This window comes from Podarcis pityusensis, assembly GCF_964106645.2.
Source record: "Podarcis pityusensis genome assembly, chromosome: 5".
Classification (NCBI taxonomy): Eukaryota; Metazoa; Chordata; class Lepidosauria; order Squamata; family Lacertidae; genus Podarcis; species Podarcis pityusensis.
The window spans coordinates 86942730-86960289 of NC_138032.1; the positions used below are offsets into that span (position 1 = coordinate 86942730).

At 44.1% G+C, this 17560-nt stretch overlaps 1 protein-coding gene across 8 annotated transcripts in view; it reads left to right on the forward strand.

Moving 5' to 3' along the window:
• PPP3CB (protein phosphatase 3 catalytic subunit beta) overlaps positions 1-17560 on the forward strand; it is a 39665-nt gene that overhangs the window by 14157 nt on the left and 7948 nt on the right. For 5 of the 8 annotated variants that reach the window (XM_081006530.1, XM_081006526.1, XM_081006528.1 and 2 more), the window contains exons 4-13: positions 962-1073; positions 2105-2250; positions 2671-2810; positions 2890-2967; positions 3067-3161; positions 10504-10629; positions 11582-11659; positions 12731-12757; positions 16276-16360; positions 17432-17529. In XM_081006530.1, coding sequence (XP_080862656.1) covers positions 962-1073; positions 2105-2250; positions 2671-2810; positions 2890-2967; positions 3067-3161; positions 10504-10629; positions 11582-11659; positions 12731-12757; positions 16276-16360; positions 17432-17529 — 985 coding nt within the window. The remainder of the gene's footprint in view (positions 1-961; positions 1074-2104; positions 2251-2670; positions 2811-2889; positions 2968-3066; positions 3162-10503; positions 10630-11581; positions 11660-12730; positions 12758-16275; positions 16361-17431; positions 17530-17560) is intronic. The other 3 variants (XM_081006527.1, XM_081006529.1, XM_081006524.1) reach the window with 2 other exon arrangements.

The window sequence follows — 17560 nt, forward strand, 5'->3', positions numbered from 1 at the left end:
AATAGGCCTGAAAAATAAGTTGTACCCCTGTTAGCTGTACGTTGCCTGCTCCTACATTACATCAGTAAACAATTAGGAAACTGACTGATAGGCAGCAAGCATTCTAGAGTTCTGTGAAACTAGATTCAAAGATTCACTAGATTAATTGTGAACAGCTTTTTATCTTTCTTTTTTTTTTTTTAAAAAAGGAACTTTCTTTTCTGTGTGCTTAATACGCCATACCATACAGAATAGTGTGCTCTTGGAGCAGAGCCATCTAGGTTGACAACTGTGTGTAAGGGCATCTTAAGATATTTGGATGCATTTTTTGGAAACACTGGGCCTTTCAAAACTGATGTGGCTGGTTTTATAATACTAAAGCAAGGACATTCCACTGTGCTGCTGTACACCGGGCATTTTGCACAGAATTTGATACTATGTTCTTGTACCAACAGGAAATATTCATTAGAATGCCTCTGAAGTGTCAGGCAGTTATTGCCAAGTAGTAATGGATTTTAGGTTGCCACCATGTTTGAACTCAGGTTTAGCCACAGAGTAGAATTACACACAAGTGTGGATGGAAGGATCCATTGGGCAGTATGTTTAACCCTTCTGCTTGTCAATTCTCATCTCGTCACTTCCCCAGTAGGAATGTTTCTTGATGGGGAGGAGGTAAAGGGGTATCAGGGGAAAGATGGGCTCAGTATGCTATTCCCACCTGCCAATTATTGCCTTCCAGTTCCCTTGCCTCTCAGCAGTAACAGAATGCAAGTTGGGAATTCTGTCTTATTCTGTGTCATTCCTTTCCGAATTGCCATGGTAATTTTCTAATACATTGTCCTGAGTTCCCTGAAGGAAGGGTGGTATACAAATGTGATAAATGAAGTTTAAGTGAGCCTTATTCTATACGTCAGCTGGATATTATGCTGTAATACTTGAAATGGGGCTATCACATATGACTAGTACTCTTGTTTTTCAACAGTGTGTGCTATATTTGTGGGTTCTGAAGATTCTGTATCCAAGCACATTATTTCTTTTGAGAGGCAACCATGAATGCAGGCACCTCACAGAATATTTTACTTTTAAGCAGGAATGTAAGTATTAATAACAGTGGTAATTGTTGGCTTCCTGAATACTTAGTTATCAGTCGTCCCCCTTTTTTTTTACACATTTTTGTCTTGCTTCGTATGTATTTGAACGTTTTCCGGGATCTGCTGCAACATTGTAGTCTTGAGATATCTATAACAGTACTGTGTATGTGTTTCTTTTGTGCACTTTCCCATGAAAATGTTAGAATAGGACATATCAGTATGGTTATTTCTTTAATAAATCTTTGTCCTTTCAGCCCAAGTGGCTGCCAGGATAGGATGGCAGCCTACCTTGCTATTAGACTCACATGGATTTCATTAAGTGACTTACCCCTATATACAAATTGAAATTGATGGCTATCCTACAGCTCTTATCACTGTGCCAAACAGCAACAAACCCTTTGAGCTTAAGATAACAACCAGCCAATCAATTAAAAAAATTGAAGACAACATGTAAATACATTTACCAAGAAATGAAGCTAGATCCATATATCACAGGTCAGTTAGCTAACTTTATAGAAAAGTTGCTTTACTATAAGAGGAAGGCTGCAGAGCCTACATACAGATTGGGGCCTCCAGCAGATCAGGTACGTGTGGACCATATATCCACTTTTTAACTGAGCCAGGACAACTTCCTGCCTGCAGTTCTTGGGGGTGCACCTGACCATGATCAGAGTATTCCAGCATTGGAATTTTGTATGGACAACCAGGCTGCTAATTATTTTTAATGGAAAGGTGATTTTTAATGTACTTATTTGCAAAGCTGGTATTACATGAGCAGTATCCTTCTTTCCCATTCCAACATATCATATTGTTAAGACACGTGTCAGCTTATATTCATCTAGTTAAATGTGCTTTGCCAGAGAGTTCTCCCTTTTATTTTATTTTTTGTTTAAATTATGATACCCATTCATCAATTTTTCAAGGAACAATCTTGATAACTTATTTTTAAATGCTCCTTAGATGTAAGCCTGCCATCATAAACAAATGTATGTCATAGACTGTGTCTCTCTCTCTCCCCACCCCCACCTTTATAGGTAAAATAAAATATTCTGAAAGAGTCTATGATGCTTGTATGGAAGCTTTTGATTGCCTTCCTCTTGCTGCACTTCTAAACCAGCAGTTTCTTTGTGTCCATGGTGGACTCTCTCCAGAAATAAATACAATAGATGACATTAGGAGGGTGAGTGTTACTGTGCTAAAGGCATGGGGATGTTGGGGTCTTTTGTAATGGTCTTGACGTGCCACTCTTAAATGTTAAGCTAATTCAATTCTTGTCCTTTGTTAGACATCAAATGAAAATTAACTGCAACCCTATACATGCCTGCTAAGAAATAAGCTGCATTGAGGCTTAGTCCCCACTGTGACTTAGTTCCTGGTAAGTGTGTATAGGATTCCAGCCTAATCCCCTGATTTATGGAGTTTTTCAGTCTGAGAAGGTAAGTGATAGATGAAAAAAAAACATAAAGTAATGAATATCCTTTTATTTCTTTGGTATGATTGGATGTTTGTGATCTATATAGCTTAACACGAGAGTGAAAATAATAAAAGAAAATGGACATACTGAAAATGAAGATCACTGTGGTATTTTTCATTGAAACAGCTAGATAGATTCAAAGAGCCCCCAGCATTTGGACCAATGTGCGACTTGTTGTGGTCAGATCCCTCTGAAGACTTTGGAAATGAAAAATCACAGGAGCATTTCAGTCACAATACAGTCAGAGGATGTTCCTATTTTTATAGGTAAAAAATAAAACTGATCAAGTTGATAAATGATTGCATGAAAGCATTACTTTATACTCATAGTTGTTTCATTTCACAGCTATCCTGCAGTTTGCGAATTTTTGCAGAGTAATAATTTGTTGTCTATTATCAGAGCTCATGAAGCACAAGATGCAGGGTAAGTATCTTGCCCTCCCATGATACAAATATTCAGTACTCAAATATTCAGCTTCACCACTTCCTTTGTGACACAAAGTCAACTGTTCTTATTTTACAGTTATAGAATGTACAGGAAAAGTCAAACGACAGGGTTCCCATCATTAATAACAATTTTTTCTGCACCTAATTACTTGGATGTCTACAATAATAAAGGTAAGAGCATATTGCTAAGAAAGGTAAATATGTATGAAACATAATCTGTCTTTGTTTAAAAACATTTCTAAACTGTTTAATATATTTTTTTTTAAATCTCCCGTGGTGTACGCTATTTACAAAAAAGATTAGACAGTAAAATAAATACAAGATAAAAGAAATACAGTGGTAGCTTGGTTTAAGAACAGCTTAGTTTATGAACAGCTTGGATTAAGAATGCTGCAAACCCGGAAGTAAGTGCTTTCGTTTGTAAACTTTGCCTTGGAATAAGAACATGTTTTGCTTCCTGTCGAGTGTGTTCCATTTGTAAATTGAGTCCCCCACTGCTATGGGAAAGCACGCCTTGGTTTAAGAGTGCTTTGGTTTAAGAACGGACTTCCGTAACAGATTAAGTTAGTAAATGAAGGTACCACTGTAAAGGTACCACTGTAAAAAACATAAAAGCAAGTGATACAGAAATTCAGGGGATTCATGCACATTAATCATGGTCCAGTCTTACAGGTCAGGAAAGCCTAGGCAAAAAGATGTCCTTACAAGACATCTGAAGCAACTGGTGGTTGCTGCTTCGTCTATAGCAGAGTGAAGGGGATTCCACAAAAAAGGGGGGCAACAGCAGAAAACGTCCATGTCCACTCATCCCCCTATGATATTATGCTGGTTATGGTTTCACGAGTAGAATGTTTGAGTAGTTGAAGGGATGAATGAATTGTACAATATGTATGCAATTGAACACAAACGTTCACAGTAACTTGTATGAAAGAATCCAGGAAGTTCTTTAAAATGCTATGGTCTGGTTCTGCTTCATAGATTCTATGCCCAGGCACAGGCAAACTTGGCCCTCCAGACGTTTTGGGACTAGAACTCCCATCATCCCTAGCTAAAAGGACCAGAGATGATGGGAGCTGTAGTCCCAAAACATCTGGAGGGCCGAGTTTGCCTATGACTGTTCTATGCAGTGCTCCACACGGTCTGCAGAGGCACATTCCCATATGCAGAACCATCTGGAAACCTCTGGAAGATTAGAAGAACTGAAGTGCAGATACAGTTACATTTCATTACATTTCCACTCAGGGTAATTTCTCTCACACACATGGCCACAGCAGAAATGGTCCTCTCTTTATAGAGCTGCTTAAACGTTTGCCATAAGTTTGTTCGATATCTCTCCAATATTCAGTTGTTTCTCTTTAATCAAAATTTTGCACCATGGAGAGAGAGAGCTTTATTTTTTTAATGCCGTAAGTGCAGCGTCTACATTCCAAAATCAGGCGTTCATGGCTCCTGCCTTACATGGTTGAGTGAGAGCCTGGTCATGGAAATCTGCAAGTACTTTCAGAAACCCAGTGAAAGAATTTGCAAATTAAAGGCTCAGTACCTCCCAAGTCACTATGTGAAAGAAGCCCTTCAAGACATACTTCATCATACCAGTTCTCCTGTATTCCTAGGTGGAACTTCTCTGTAGGCTTCTGCCTCCCACACTTCATTATGTTCTGGCCCCTTTCCTGCTGTTTCTTCAATATCTGACCTGAGTCACCTATATCTGGCTCCTTGTCACCTGCTGATCCAGAGTGCAACCCGTAATGCCAGTAAAGCCTTCTGGTTCCAAATCTTCACCTAAGAATTAGAACTTTGGATATTGAACTACCAATGCATTGTCTTCAGTGCTTAGATTCTGAAGTGGGGGGTTATTGGGTTGTTGTTTTGATTTTGATTATATATTTTGTGGTTTTATATTCTGATTTTGTGCTGTGAACCACCCTGAGACCTCCAGTTATAGGGCAGTATATAAATTCAATAAATAAATTAACAAAATTATAAATCCTCAGCTCCTGAGCATTTCAAAATTGATTGCAATATTTAATCCTTCAGTGGTTATTAAGGTTAGTTCTACCTTCTAGTCAGGACTCAGGGGGTGGCAATCAAACTCATAGCCCTCATGTAACTGACACTCTCCAACTCAGTTCCAACAGATGAGAACGAGTGGGGAGAATGAGGACATTATGCTCACATTGCAGGTTGGACAAAGCCAGAGTTGTTTCCTTCTGTTACAGCGTAGGACACACAGAGACAGACAGACAGAGTGATGGAGGGCAGCGGGTTGACAATAACTTGTAATGTAATTCACTATTGTCCCTATATTGCAGGTTATGGTGGGGGTTACCACAAATTGTGTTGTGTTCTCCAGATTTCAGATGAGGGCGCAAGCTGCTTAATAGTAGCTTACAACAAGTCTCTTTAATGGAAATTGTGTATCACAGATACAAGCCCCCATTGCAGTACTACAGAGTGTACATGTGTTATCAAGATGCAGGTAGTTACACAGGATATGCATTTCAAGTCTAAATCACCCGAAGCGCATCCACATTGAAAACAAGACAGCACAGGAAGAAATAACTCCTACAAAAAATACCTCAGGTAAATCTCTAACCATCTCCTTTGCACCACCAGCAGCGCACTGGAAGCCAGCCCTCAGTTAAAAGTAGACTCATTGTGCTTCACTTACATGCAGACACTTGCTTTTACCCCATCCTACAATGTAGAATAGAGACCCCGAATAGGAAAGCAGAGTGTGACTAGCCCTCTGGAAACAACCGGCTTCACTAACCTCACCCAATGCATAGAATTCTATAATATGTGGGATGAGGGGCCAGTGTTCCTAATCTTCTACACCTTTCTAAAAGGTCACTACTGTATATGTGTGACTTCACAGAAAACTGACTTATAAGAACAGGTTACAGATAAGCAACTCTGCATTCACTCTCTATTGCCTTCGGAAAGTGGGACTAACACTGTCTGAAGTGAGATCAAGCTTGCACTGGAGGCAGCAATTGTGTGAGCCAGTGCCTCTATGAGTGGAGCTCAGTTGTGGCCCAGCATTGACCCTGTGCATTCCTGAGGTGATGGTGAGATGTGAGAAACATTTTTTAAAAGGAGGAAAGGGAAACTAAGGAAAAAAATAACAACCTCCCCCCCCCCCAAAAAAAATGATATGGTGAAAAGAAGGTTCCCTCAGAATGGATCCAAAGAAACATTAGTGGGAAGAAATAGGAATAATATGAGGGTTTCAAAAGCAAGGAAATAGCTAATATGAAAACAGTGCTGTATATTTTTGAAATAATTCTCAAAAGGACTCAAAACTGATGGAGATGCTGTATTTCATATAGATGGAAATGGAGAGCAAGTGTCTGGGGCACTGAAGAAACAATAATAGGGCCTGGCTTTAGAGAATGCTCACGTGAGAGTTTTGCTGTGACAATGGAAATACAAGGATGGAGCCTCAGTGTTGAGAGAGAGAAAAGGCAGCAGGTTTAATTCTTCTTTGAGCAAATGTTACACAGCATCATGTATGTGTGTGGCTGTCTGGGAAACACTTTCCAGGCAGTGTCAGGAGTTTACAGGAGAGACATCCCCACATCTCCTAGCACCCAAGACAACCAGGTTATATACTGGGAGTGGGGAACAAGAACTTTCTATTTTCTGTCTTTCTAAGGGGAGCAGAAGTGCACAGATATCAGTGTACCTGGCATCTGCTTATACATCTGTTCACTAGTGGTGTGATCCCTTCCCTGTTGGATGGAGAGGAATGTTCCCTCCTGCTTGCCATCACTTCAGACTTCTGCATTTATACTCTTCCTCTAGGGAGGTGGCTTGGTTTTTATGCTCTTCAGCACACTAATTCCTTGAGTAACTAAGGGTGATCTTGGTAGGAGTGGGAAGTAAAGTAGGGTAGCCTTAAAGTGCTCTGGTATAAATCTCCACACATCTAGGGCAGATGACCACTTTCTACTGAGCTTTGGAGCATTGCACATGGCTGCTCTCGGGATAAAAGTTATTTTGTTTATTAAAATATTTCTGTCTTGCCTTTCAGCCCCAAGTTAGTTCAGTCTCAGATTAAAGCAAAATACAGTATAAACCACAAAGGGAGAACAGAGCTAGAAGACTTGTTCTTGTTTATATTTTGATTATGTATTCTGTGTTTTTATATCATGATTTTATCCTGTGAACCGCCCTGAGACCTGGGGTATAGGGTAGTATGTAAATTTCTTAAATAATAATAAAAGACCGAGCTTACTACTAAAATATATGTGCAGCAGGAGGGGAAGGGGGGAAATCAAAACCTCAGCAAAACAAGATATATCTACAGAATGTTGGAAAGTGTTTTGAGATTGGCCTCCCAAAGTAACAATTCCCACAGCCTTGGTGCTGAAACAGAAACCGCTGATGATAAAGAGATGCAGGGCGAGTCCTCAGATGAGAATCACAGTGGGTAGACAGGCTTATGTGGAAGAAGGCGATCCTTCTAACAGCTTGTTCCCAAAATGTTATACGTAATAATAAGCACTTGAATTCTTTCTGCCGGAACAAAATTAACAGTACAGTGGTACCTCTGGATGTGAACGGGATCTGTTCCGGAGCCCTGTTCGCATCCTAAAGTGAAGGCAACCCGCGTGTGAGCGGGTCACGATTCACCGCTTCTGCGCATGCACGTGACGTCATTTTGAGCGCATGCACAGAGCGCAACCCGAAAACGCTCAACCGGAAGCTACTTCAACCCGAGATATGACTGTATCAGAATGAATATGCTCTGAAAAGCCACCATATTTTGCACCACCTAAAGTCTCCAAACACATTTAAGAGACTGTGTTCCATAGGGTGCATTTCATTACTCTCATCTGAATGTGACCAAGATAGTGCAATTTGCATTCCTGAATTACAGTGGTGCCTCGCAAGACGAAATTAATTCGTTCCGCAAGTTTTTTCTTCTTGCGAGTTTTTCGTCTTGCGATGCACAGTTTCCCATAGGAATGCATTGAAAATCAATTAATGCGTTCCTAGGGAAACCGCTTGCCAGGCTGGCGGTGCGGAGAAGGGCTTTTCTCCCCACCGCAAGCCTTCAGGACAGGTACGGGAACAGAGGGGAAGGCGCGCAGCGCTTTCCCTCTGTTCCCGGGGCTTGCGTGGGAGGAGGGTTTTTCCTCCCCACCGCCAACATTCAGAACAGCATTCTGAATGTTGGCGGTGGGAAGGAAAACCCTCCTCCCACCCCAAGTCTTCAGGAAAGCCATCCGATGCCGGGCGGCGGGAGAAGGTGTCCCCCCCCGCCCGGCATCGGAGCTTCGTTCCGATGCGGGGGGAGGCGTTCCCCCCCCGCCCGGCATCGGACCTTCGTTCCGATGCCGGGCGGCGGGAGGAGGCGTCCCCCCCCGCCCGGCATCGGAGCTTCGTTCCGATGCCGGGCGGGGGGGAGGAGGCGTCCCCCCCCCGCCCGGCATCGGACCTTCGTTCCGATGCCGGGAGGGGGGGAGGAGGCGTTCCCCCCCCAGCCCGGCATCGGAGCTTCGTTCCGATGCCGGGCGGGGGGGGAGGAGGCGTTCCCCCCCCAGCCCGGCATCGGAGCTTCGTTCCGATGCCGGGCGGGGGGGGGAGGAGGCGTTCCCCCCCCCCAGCCCGGCATCGGAGCTTCGTTCCGATGCCGGGCGGGGGGGAGGAGGCGTTCCCCCCCCCCAGCCCGGCATCGGAGCTTCGTTCCGATGCCGGGCGGGGGGGGAGGAGGCGTTCCCCCCCCCAGCCCGGCATCGGAGCTTCGTTCCGATGCCGGGCGGCGGGAGGAGGCGTTTCCCCCCCCCCCGCCCGGCATCGGAGCTTCGTTCCGATGCCGGGCGGGGGGGAGGAGGCGTCCCCCCCCGCCCGGCATCGGAGCTTCGTTCCGATGCCGGGCGGGGGGGGGAGGAGGCGTTCCCCCCCCCAGCCCGGCATCGGAGCTTCGTTCCGATGCCGGGCGGGGGGGGAGGAGGCGTTCCCCCCCCCAGCCCGGCATCGGAGCTTCATTCCGATGCCGGGCGGCGGAAGGAGGCATTTCCCCCCCCCCCCGCCCGGCATCGGAGCTTCGTTCCGATGCCGGGCGGCGGGAGGAGGCATTTCCCCCCCCGCCCGGCATCGGAGCTTCGTTCCGATGCCGGGCGGCGGGAGGAGGCATTCCCCCCCCCCGCCCGGCATCGGAGCTTCGTTCCGATGCCGGGCGGGGGGGGAGGAGGCGTTCCCCCCCCCCCAGCCCGGCATCGGAGCTTCGTTCCGATGCCGGGCGGCGGGAGGAGGCATTTCCCCCCCCGCCCGGCATCGGAGCTTCGTTCCGATGCCGGGCGGGGGGGAGGAGGCGTTCCCCCCCCCCGGCATCGGAGCTTCGTTCCGATGCCGGGCGGGGGGGGAGGAAGCGTTCCCCCCCCGCCCGGCATTGGAGCTTCGTTCCGATGCCGGGCGGGGGGAGGAGGTCCGAGGACAGTGGGGAAGACGCGCTGCGCTTCCCCGCTGTCCCGGAGATTTCCCTATGGGCTTTCGTCTTGCGAAGCAAGCCCATAGGGAAATTCGTTTTGCGAAGCGCCTCCAAAACGGAAAACCCTTTCGTCTAGCGGGTTTTCCGTCTTGCGAGGCGTTCGTCTTGCGGGGTACCACTGTATATTTGAGTCAGATATATAGACACGTGTCACATAGACACGATGTAGTAGCGGCAGCGGCAACGGCAACGGCACTATTTTGTGAGAGTCCTAAAGGACAACTGCAGCTAGTCATTCCAACGTACCTACCTCTTCAGGGCAGAAGGAGTGTTTCATTACTCAGGAAGAGACATCTATGTTAGTGAATCTGATGCCATCACTCAGTTTCCTTATCTTTCCCACCTTCACGTTAGCTTAAACCAGTTGGCAAGGCCACAGTTGTTCCGGATGAGAAAGAAGCACAAAGGTCTCTCAGTATACCCTGATACAGTGGTGGTAAAACCTCAAGTCTGATCATCTTGTGCAGAATGAGAATTTGACTCATCTAAAGCTTTAACTGGCTTTCCTTCCAGCATCTGCAACTTTCAGGGAGAGCACTCATCTATCTTTGGAACTTCCTGCTATGTCCAAGATGACACTAGCTTGATATTCTGTGTTGCTGCTGCTTGTTAGAGGCCATATTGGATTACATCCTGCAAGTTCCACTGTGTGCCTACTATGGTTGTGGTTGAATAGTTACAGGGGCTGTTTAAGCATAATGCCAAATGCTCTCCTCTTGTGCTCTGAAATTAGTAACTCCTAGTCCTTGTTTGTGACAATTGTTTATTATTTTGTTCACACCAATTCATGGTTTGTGTTTGCTTGCTAGCCAGGCTCACAAACTAAGGGGCTTGTGCCTGCTTAAACTCGCATATGAATAGCCCGATAGAATCTACAATTCACACAACTGTTGGCTGTTTAAAAAATGTCAAATAACCCTTAGGTGTTGGAATGAATGTGCTAGCTGAAAGGTTTGCAATTATTATTGATTGCTTGATACATAATTTCAGCTAATCACTAAAACTTTTTTACAGCTGCTGTATTGAAATATGAAAATAATGTTATGAATATTCGGCAGTTCAACTGTTCACCGCATCCTTATTGGTTGCCAAATTTTATGGATGTCTTCACATGGTCTTTGCCATTTGTTGGAGAAAAAGGTACGTCATATCATGAAACAAGGCATAAAAACAGGTTGTCACTCAAACATTTGCCACTTATCTAGTGCTACATTTATGCAAGTAGATTTAAATGCATGCTTTCAATTGATAGCTTGTGTGTTTCTGTGTGGCCAGATAAAACCTGCCTGTAGCCCACCAATTCAGACACCGCCTACAAACTGTATTTTTGCCCATTGTTTGATATTCACTTTGGTTTTTGTTTATTTTTGTTTATTGTTTTGTTTTGTTTGTTTTTTGTTTTGGTTTTTGTTTCAGGCAGGTAGCTAAATTACAATGCTTGTTGTTCCAGGCAGGTAGCTAAATGCTTGATGAGCTCCGCTGAGTTGCCATGTTTGACTGTTAGGTGGGTTCAGCATAGTACGTTACACACAGTACTATAGTTGTGCTTTACATTGTTGGGCTGCAGATTTTTATTTATGTATGTAAAACAGACATTTCTGTTAAGAGTCAGCAGCCATCAATATACTGCACAAGAACTTCCCGTTTTAGGCGCAACTGATATGCATGCAATCACGCACAGCACCGAACCCAGAAGTAACTTGGAAATGTCATAAAAAGTGTCATTAGAAGGGCAGGATGGGGTGGAGTAGGGTGGAATGAGGCAGAACGGGGTGCTTGCAGGTTGTTTAAATTGCATGTGATTTCACACAATCTGGAATGCAGCCCCTGCTGGGAGCAAGGACTGATGCCTTCATGCCCTGTTTGTGAGCTCTCTAATGGCACCAATTGTTCTTAATTTCTAAGAACAGCAGTGCTGTTCTTTTATTAAATGACTTACAGTGAAGGACTGGAAGTTGACCTATTTAGCTTTCCATATAATTTTGTTGTTTCCCTCCAATGTATTTTGCATTTTTATAGTATTGTAGAATTTTAAACTATTCAGCTTATAATAAGTATTATGATGTGTTGGATTGTTTTTTATTTTATTTAGTGACAGAAATGCTGGTGAACGTTCTGAGTATTTGTTCTGATGATGAACTGATGACTGAGGGTGAAGATCAATTTGACGGTAAGGCTACTTTTATGACTTACGGGTCTGTACTGTGAATTCCTGAAAGATTTTATTCTGTGCATAATTTGTGAACTTCTGAGGAATGCTATTAGATTTTTAAAAGAGAGTCTTCAAATGATTCTGGTATATTAAGAATTGAAAACTTGGTGTGCCTATATTTTCTGTATTAAAATTCTTCATGTAAAATATTTATTCCATTGCATAGAATAAAAAGACACGAGACCTGCTCCTTCATTGTCTCCCCCTGCAACACACACATGCACGCGCGCGCGCGCGCGCGCACACACACACACACACACACACACGATTGCCATCATGCAAGGGGCAGAGTAGGGATGAACTATTTGGCGCCAACACTTCCTACACCCCCCCAACATATTGAGGGCTAAATCTCTTCAGTAGGGAACTTGACTAGGCTCCCTTGGGCAATCTAGAACCCTGACTTAGGGGCTAAATCATAAGTGGAGCCTGTGCAAGTAGAAAAGACTCCTTGCTGCCCAAGTTCAGCCCCAAAACTGTGAGGAGAAAGATGGGATTGGTAGCAAGGAAAGGGGAGAATGACTGAATAGGGCTGTAGATTATCAATTATTTAGCCCATATTTCACATTTCTGCTTCCTGATACATGTACTTTATTATTACTCATTGCAAGGAAAGCTATGAAGTCTGTTTTGTTTATAGCACTATAAGTGAATTTGGTCGATCTATGGTTCAGTAGCAACAACTTTTACTTATTTTGACCGGGGTGCTTTTTATACTATATTTAACAGTGTTTGTTTGTATATTTGTGTTACTTGAAATTTATGTCTTTCCTACACTTTATATCATCCTGTCAACACTCATTGAATACTGAACAGACATTACAAATGCTACCAATATATTTTAAAAATGCACTCAGCAGTATGCAGCGTTCTATGAGAGTAGCAGTTTTCCATTTTTCTTCCTCATTTTTCTTTTCAACTTCCATTCTTTATTATCACTGCCAATGTAAAAGCTCTTCCTTTTAGTTTTCCTCACTCACCTTTTTCTCCATCATTCACTTTCTTTTTTTCTGGACTCTCCATCTGAAGAACGAATCATATATGGCAATAAAAAAGGTACAGAAAAGACGGAGTAATATTGTTTTGAAATATGGCTTATCAAAGTTATCAAAGTAGAGAACACATTTATATATTTTCCTTATATAAATGTGTAGTATTTGTTTTATTGCCAGTCTTTCTGTGCATGAAGGGTTTCTCCTCTTTTCCATTCCCCTTTTGTAGTAGCTTTCATATTTTCCCTACTTTTAATATCTCTTTTTCTGATCCTGCATGTGTAGGAAAGTTTTCAGTTGTCTGCCTTGTTTATGATTTTAGTGTAAGCATTCTACATTACAAATGGTGCATGAAATGTGATCTCTGTAATGTTTCAGTTGCTGTTTGTGCAGTAATTTTGTTCTCTTCCAGCTAATATTTGTATGAGAAAGCTTTAAATCACTATTGTGCTAGTTTCAAGCTGATGTGTATAATAATAAGTTAGAATAATTTATATTACTAGAGTAGCTTCTTCCACAAAGGGAAGAACTAAACAGGCCTACAGGGATGCGGGTGGCGCTGTGGGTTAAACCACAGAGCCTAGGGATTGCCGATCAGAAGGTCGGCAGTTCAAATCCCCGCAACGGGGTGAGCTCCTGTTGCTCAGTCCCTGCTCCTGCCAACCTATCAGTTCGAAAGCACGTCAAAGTGCAAGTAGATAAATAGGTACCGCTCCGGCGGGAAGGTAAATGGCGTTTCCGTGCACTGCTCTGGTTCGTCAGAAGCGGCTTAGTCATGCTGGCCACATGACCTGGAAGCTGTACACCGGCTCCCTTGGCCAGTAAAGCGAGATGAGCGCCGCAACCCCAGAGTCGTCCACGACTAGACCTAATGGTCAGGGGTCCCTTTTAACCAGGCCTGCAAGCAGAAGTTTGCACAAAGACTTTCGCTAGCACAACAGGGCTTTCCCTGCACCGTCCTCTCCCCACAAGCCCCCTGTTTTTACCCCTCCCCATTTGCATGGAGGAGGTTAGGATAACTCCCAGAAAGGCACATGGGAGGCAGGTGAGCAGAGATTGCTCCATCAGCATAAGCATAAGTGTTTGTACTGATAGAGCAATCTGCTTGGTGCTATATGGAATTCCTCGCAGAACTTTCATTATGAGCCGAAGTATATTTTAATAGCTTTGAAAGAGCCTGTTACTAAATATTGCTGCAGTGTTATTGCCGCAGATCCAAAGAACTGTGCAACTTGCTCTACACACGTGAGGGAGCTTTCGACTTGTGTTTCATTAATGGCCCTCTCCCAGCCTCCCCGTTGCATGGAAAACCTTTGGGGGGGGGCTTTTTAAAGCTGTGGTATCACATAGTGGGGATGGTTCTATTGTTTAAAAGTAAAAATTAAACATTCCATGGGGCTTGCCCAAATCCTTGGGTGCACCAAATATAACCCAGACATGACCTTTATTGACCAGGCTTTGGGGACAGATATTAAACACAATTATGATAAGAATGTAAATTATGCAACCAGTATGCTGGTAGTGGCATGTTAGATTGCCTACTAAGTGTGCATCTTAAATAAAGAAGAAATGTCCCAGTAATTCTCTAGTCTTCCTTTGAAAACTATATTGGAAACTGCTTTTTGTTCCTTATATGTCTCCCAGTTGCACACTGTATTAAGTACAGTCTTACAGTTCATTGGTTGAGGAGACAACTTCCATTCTAGTCTCCTTCCCCCCCCCCCTTCCTGCTTTCTTGTGTTGTTGGTGGGATTTTTGTTCCTATCCATGCCCAGAGCTTAGTATTTTTTTAAAGGGGGAATCATGCAACTGAGTTTCATATGTAGTTAAAGCAAGTAGCCTGCAGTACAAAGGTAAAGTATACATGCTCTTTGCCTCTGACGCTGCTCACCCCTGGCAGGCTGCCCAGAAGGGAATGTGGCCCTTGAGCTGAAAGGTCCCGCACCCCTGTCCTACAATCTTAGTAGACCACATCCCTGAAGGAAAACCATGTTCATGTGTGTGTATGGGAGTCTAATCTAATTTTTCAAACAAAGAAGAGATACTGTGTTTTTCCGTGTATAAGACGAGCTTTTTTGACCCAAAAATGAGGTTCAAAATTTAGGGTCATCTTATACATGGGTAGTGCTGAGGGGGGATGGGCGAATGGTTTTTTGGCACGAGCCTGAGATTGTAAGTGGTGATTGGCCGCTTGATTGGGGGGGCGGGGATGCTGAAAATCGCTCACCCCCCAGAACGCAGCACACAACTGCCCGTGTCGCTTACAATCGGCGCTTACAAAATCAGGCTCACGTTTCTTTCCGGTGGGTGAGCAATTTTCAACATTCCCCTCCCCACACACAATCAAGCGGTCAATTGCCGCTTACAATCTCGGGCTCACGCTTCGTTCCAGCAGGTGAGCGATTTTCAGCATTGACCGCCGGAACGCAGCACACAACCGCTCGCGTCGCAGCTGCCCGATCACCACCATTAGCCCTCCTGATTGCCGCTGCAGCAGCCAATAGGCAGCTGCCTTTGTTGCAGCAAGCAGGAGCATGATTGGCGGCCGCTGGTGGGGATCAGGAAGCTGATAGGTGGTTTCTGCTATCAGCTTCCTGAAAGGAGCAGGTGGTCCGTTTACTGCATGTGTAGCGAGAAGCGATGGCAGAGGTGGCCTCCTCCTCGCAAGCCTTGTTGCCTGGCTCCGCGCGATCGTGTCCTGCCTGTTCCCTAGCCTCCAGCAAAGCAGAGCAGCTCAACAACTCTGCCCCCCCCCAAAGAAAGCGAAGTGTGTGTGTGATAGGCAGCTTGTTGATAGGCAGCTTGTTGGATGCGTGCGGCTGTCAGCGTTTGTCAACTATTTTCCCTTAAAAAAAGCTCTACAAGTCAGGGCAATCTCCCCCCACTTTCTAAATTTGGAGTCCCCAAAAATAGGGGTTGTCCTATACAATGGGGTGTCCAATACATGGGAAAATACGGTATCTGCCTGGAAGAAACTTACAAGTGAGACAGCACTTAGGTTGGAATGAAGTATACATGCTAGGAGAGGGGATGTTAGCTAGCTAATTGAATTCATGAATCACTTCCCACAACAGAAAGTCCTGAACTGATTTACATGAATAAAATATAGTGATTGTGGGAGATAGAGGGAGAGATGGAGATGGATGAATAGACATGCTGTTCAGTGTTCTAGAACACTGTCGATTTGGAGCACATTTAGGTTGCCAGTTAGTAATTTGAATGCCAGCTATGGTACAAGTCCCATTTATTCCTTGAATTTTCTATTTGTGCTCAGTCAGGTTCATAACTGTTTAAGAGATCAGCAGTCAAAAGCCTAAGAATGAAATGCCATCAGTAAACAATTGGCAGCAATTAATAGTCTTGATATTTGTCACTTAGTGTTTAGAACTGTTTAATCTTTTCAGGATGTTTGGTGATCTGTGGACTGAAGAGATTTGTCTGTGATGAGGCATCATTATTCAATCACCTTAAGTTCCAGGCTGAAGGAGAACCATATGTTATCACAGTTTTATTGATGGTCACATTGTATGCAATTTTTGTTGTGTGCTCCATTAGCTTGAGACTTTCTTCTTCCATTGGAAGTAGGTACAGCTGCAGCACGAAAAGAAATAATCAGAAACAAAATCCGTGCAATTGGCAAGATGGCAAGAGTCTTCTCTGTTCTCAGGTAATTACTATTCTCAACTTGTCTGATCTGTTTATATGGAAAGACTACGTGTTAGCAGCTCCCTACCCGCTCTTACAATTAAGTGCGACTGTAACTTTTTTAATAGATGAGTTATCTATTGCTAATACTGTACTTCTGCTAAACATTTATTTAGCACCAATACTTGTTTTTCAGAATGTGGAGCTATCCTAACCCTTTCTCATGCAGCTGAATAGTGAGAGCAGAGCAAAGGTGATGGCAGGATCAAAGAGTAAAAAATAATGGCAAGAAAAGCTGTGCCAAAGAAATGGGCTCTGAAAGACAGGTGCAAAGGAGGGAAGGGAAATGATGTCATGGGCGCAGTGAATGGACAACACAAGAAGCAGAATTTAAAGGCAGCAGGAGTAAGAGACAAGAACAAAGGGATCTGGTATTTGGTTTCGCTTAAAAATAATAATCCTGCCACATCCAAGCTCAGAGTAGCTCCTGACATATAATACTTTTGAAAGGCAAGAAGATGCCAAAGATGTACAGTCGTACCTTGGAAGTTGAATGGAATCCATTCTGGAAGTCCGTTCGACTTCCAAAATGTTTGGAAACCAAAGCGCAGTTTCTGATTGGCTGCAGGAAGGTGCTGCAGCCAATTGGAAGCCACAGAAGCCCCGTCAGACATTTGGGTTCCAGTGAACGTTTGCAAACCAGAACATTCACTTCCGGGTTTGCAGCGTTCAGGAGCCAAAACGTCCAAGTACCAAGGTGTTCAGGATCCAAGGTATGACTGTACATATAATGGGAGGAGGAAATGCCTTTCTTTCCTTCCTAAACACCAGGGAGCAGGGCTGGCAGACCTCTCCTGAGATTGTGTTCCCCAGACTTCACCTTCCTCTCACTATTCTAAATCACACCCTCCCTGCTATTTTCACTTGCAGTATTACATTTCCCGGTTCTTCAGTGTTAGATAGGAGACAGTGGATTTGGGGAATAAGAAGAGCTCAGGCAAGGACCTGCATGCAAGTCTGAAGTATATTGGGTATGAAGACCTCTTTGGGTAAAACAGTTTCCCCCCTCCCCTTTTTTGTCTCCTAAATTCAGGGAAGAGAGTGAAAGTGTACTGACACTCAAGGGTTTGACTCCCACTGGAATGTTACCTAGTGGAGTATTGGCCGGAGGACGCCAGACCTTGCAAAGTGGTAATGATGTTATGCAACTTGCTGTGCCTCA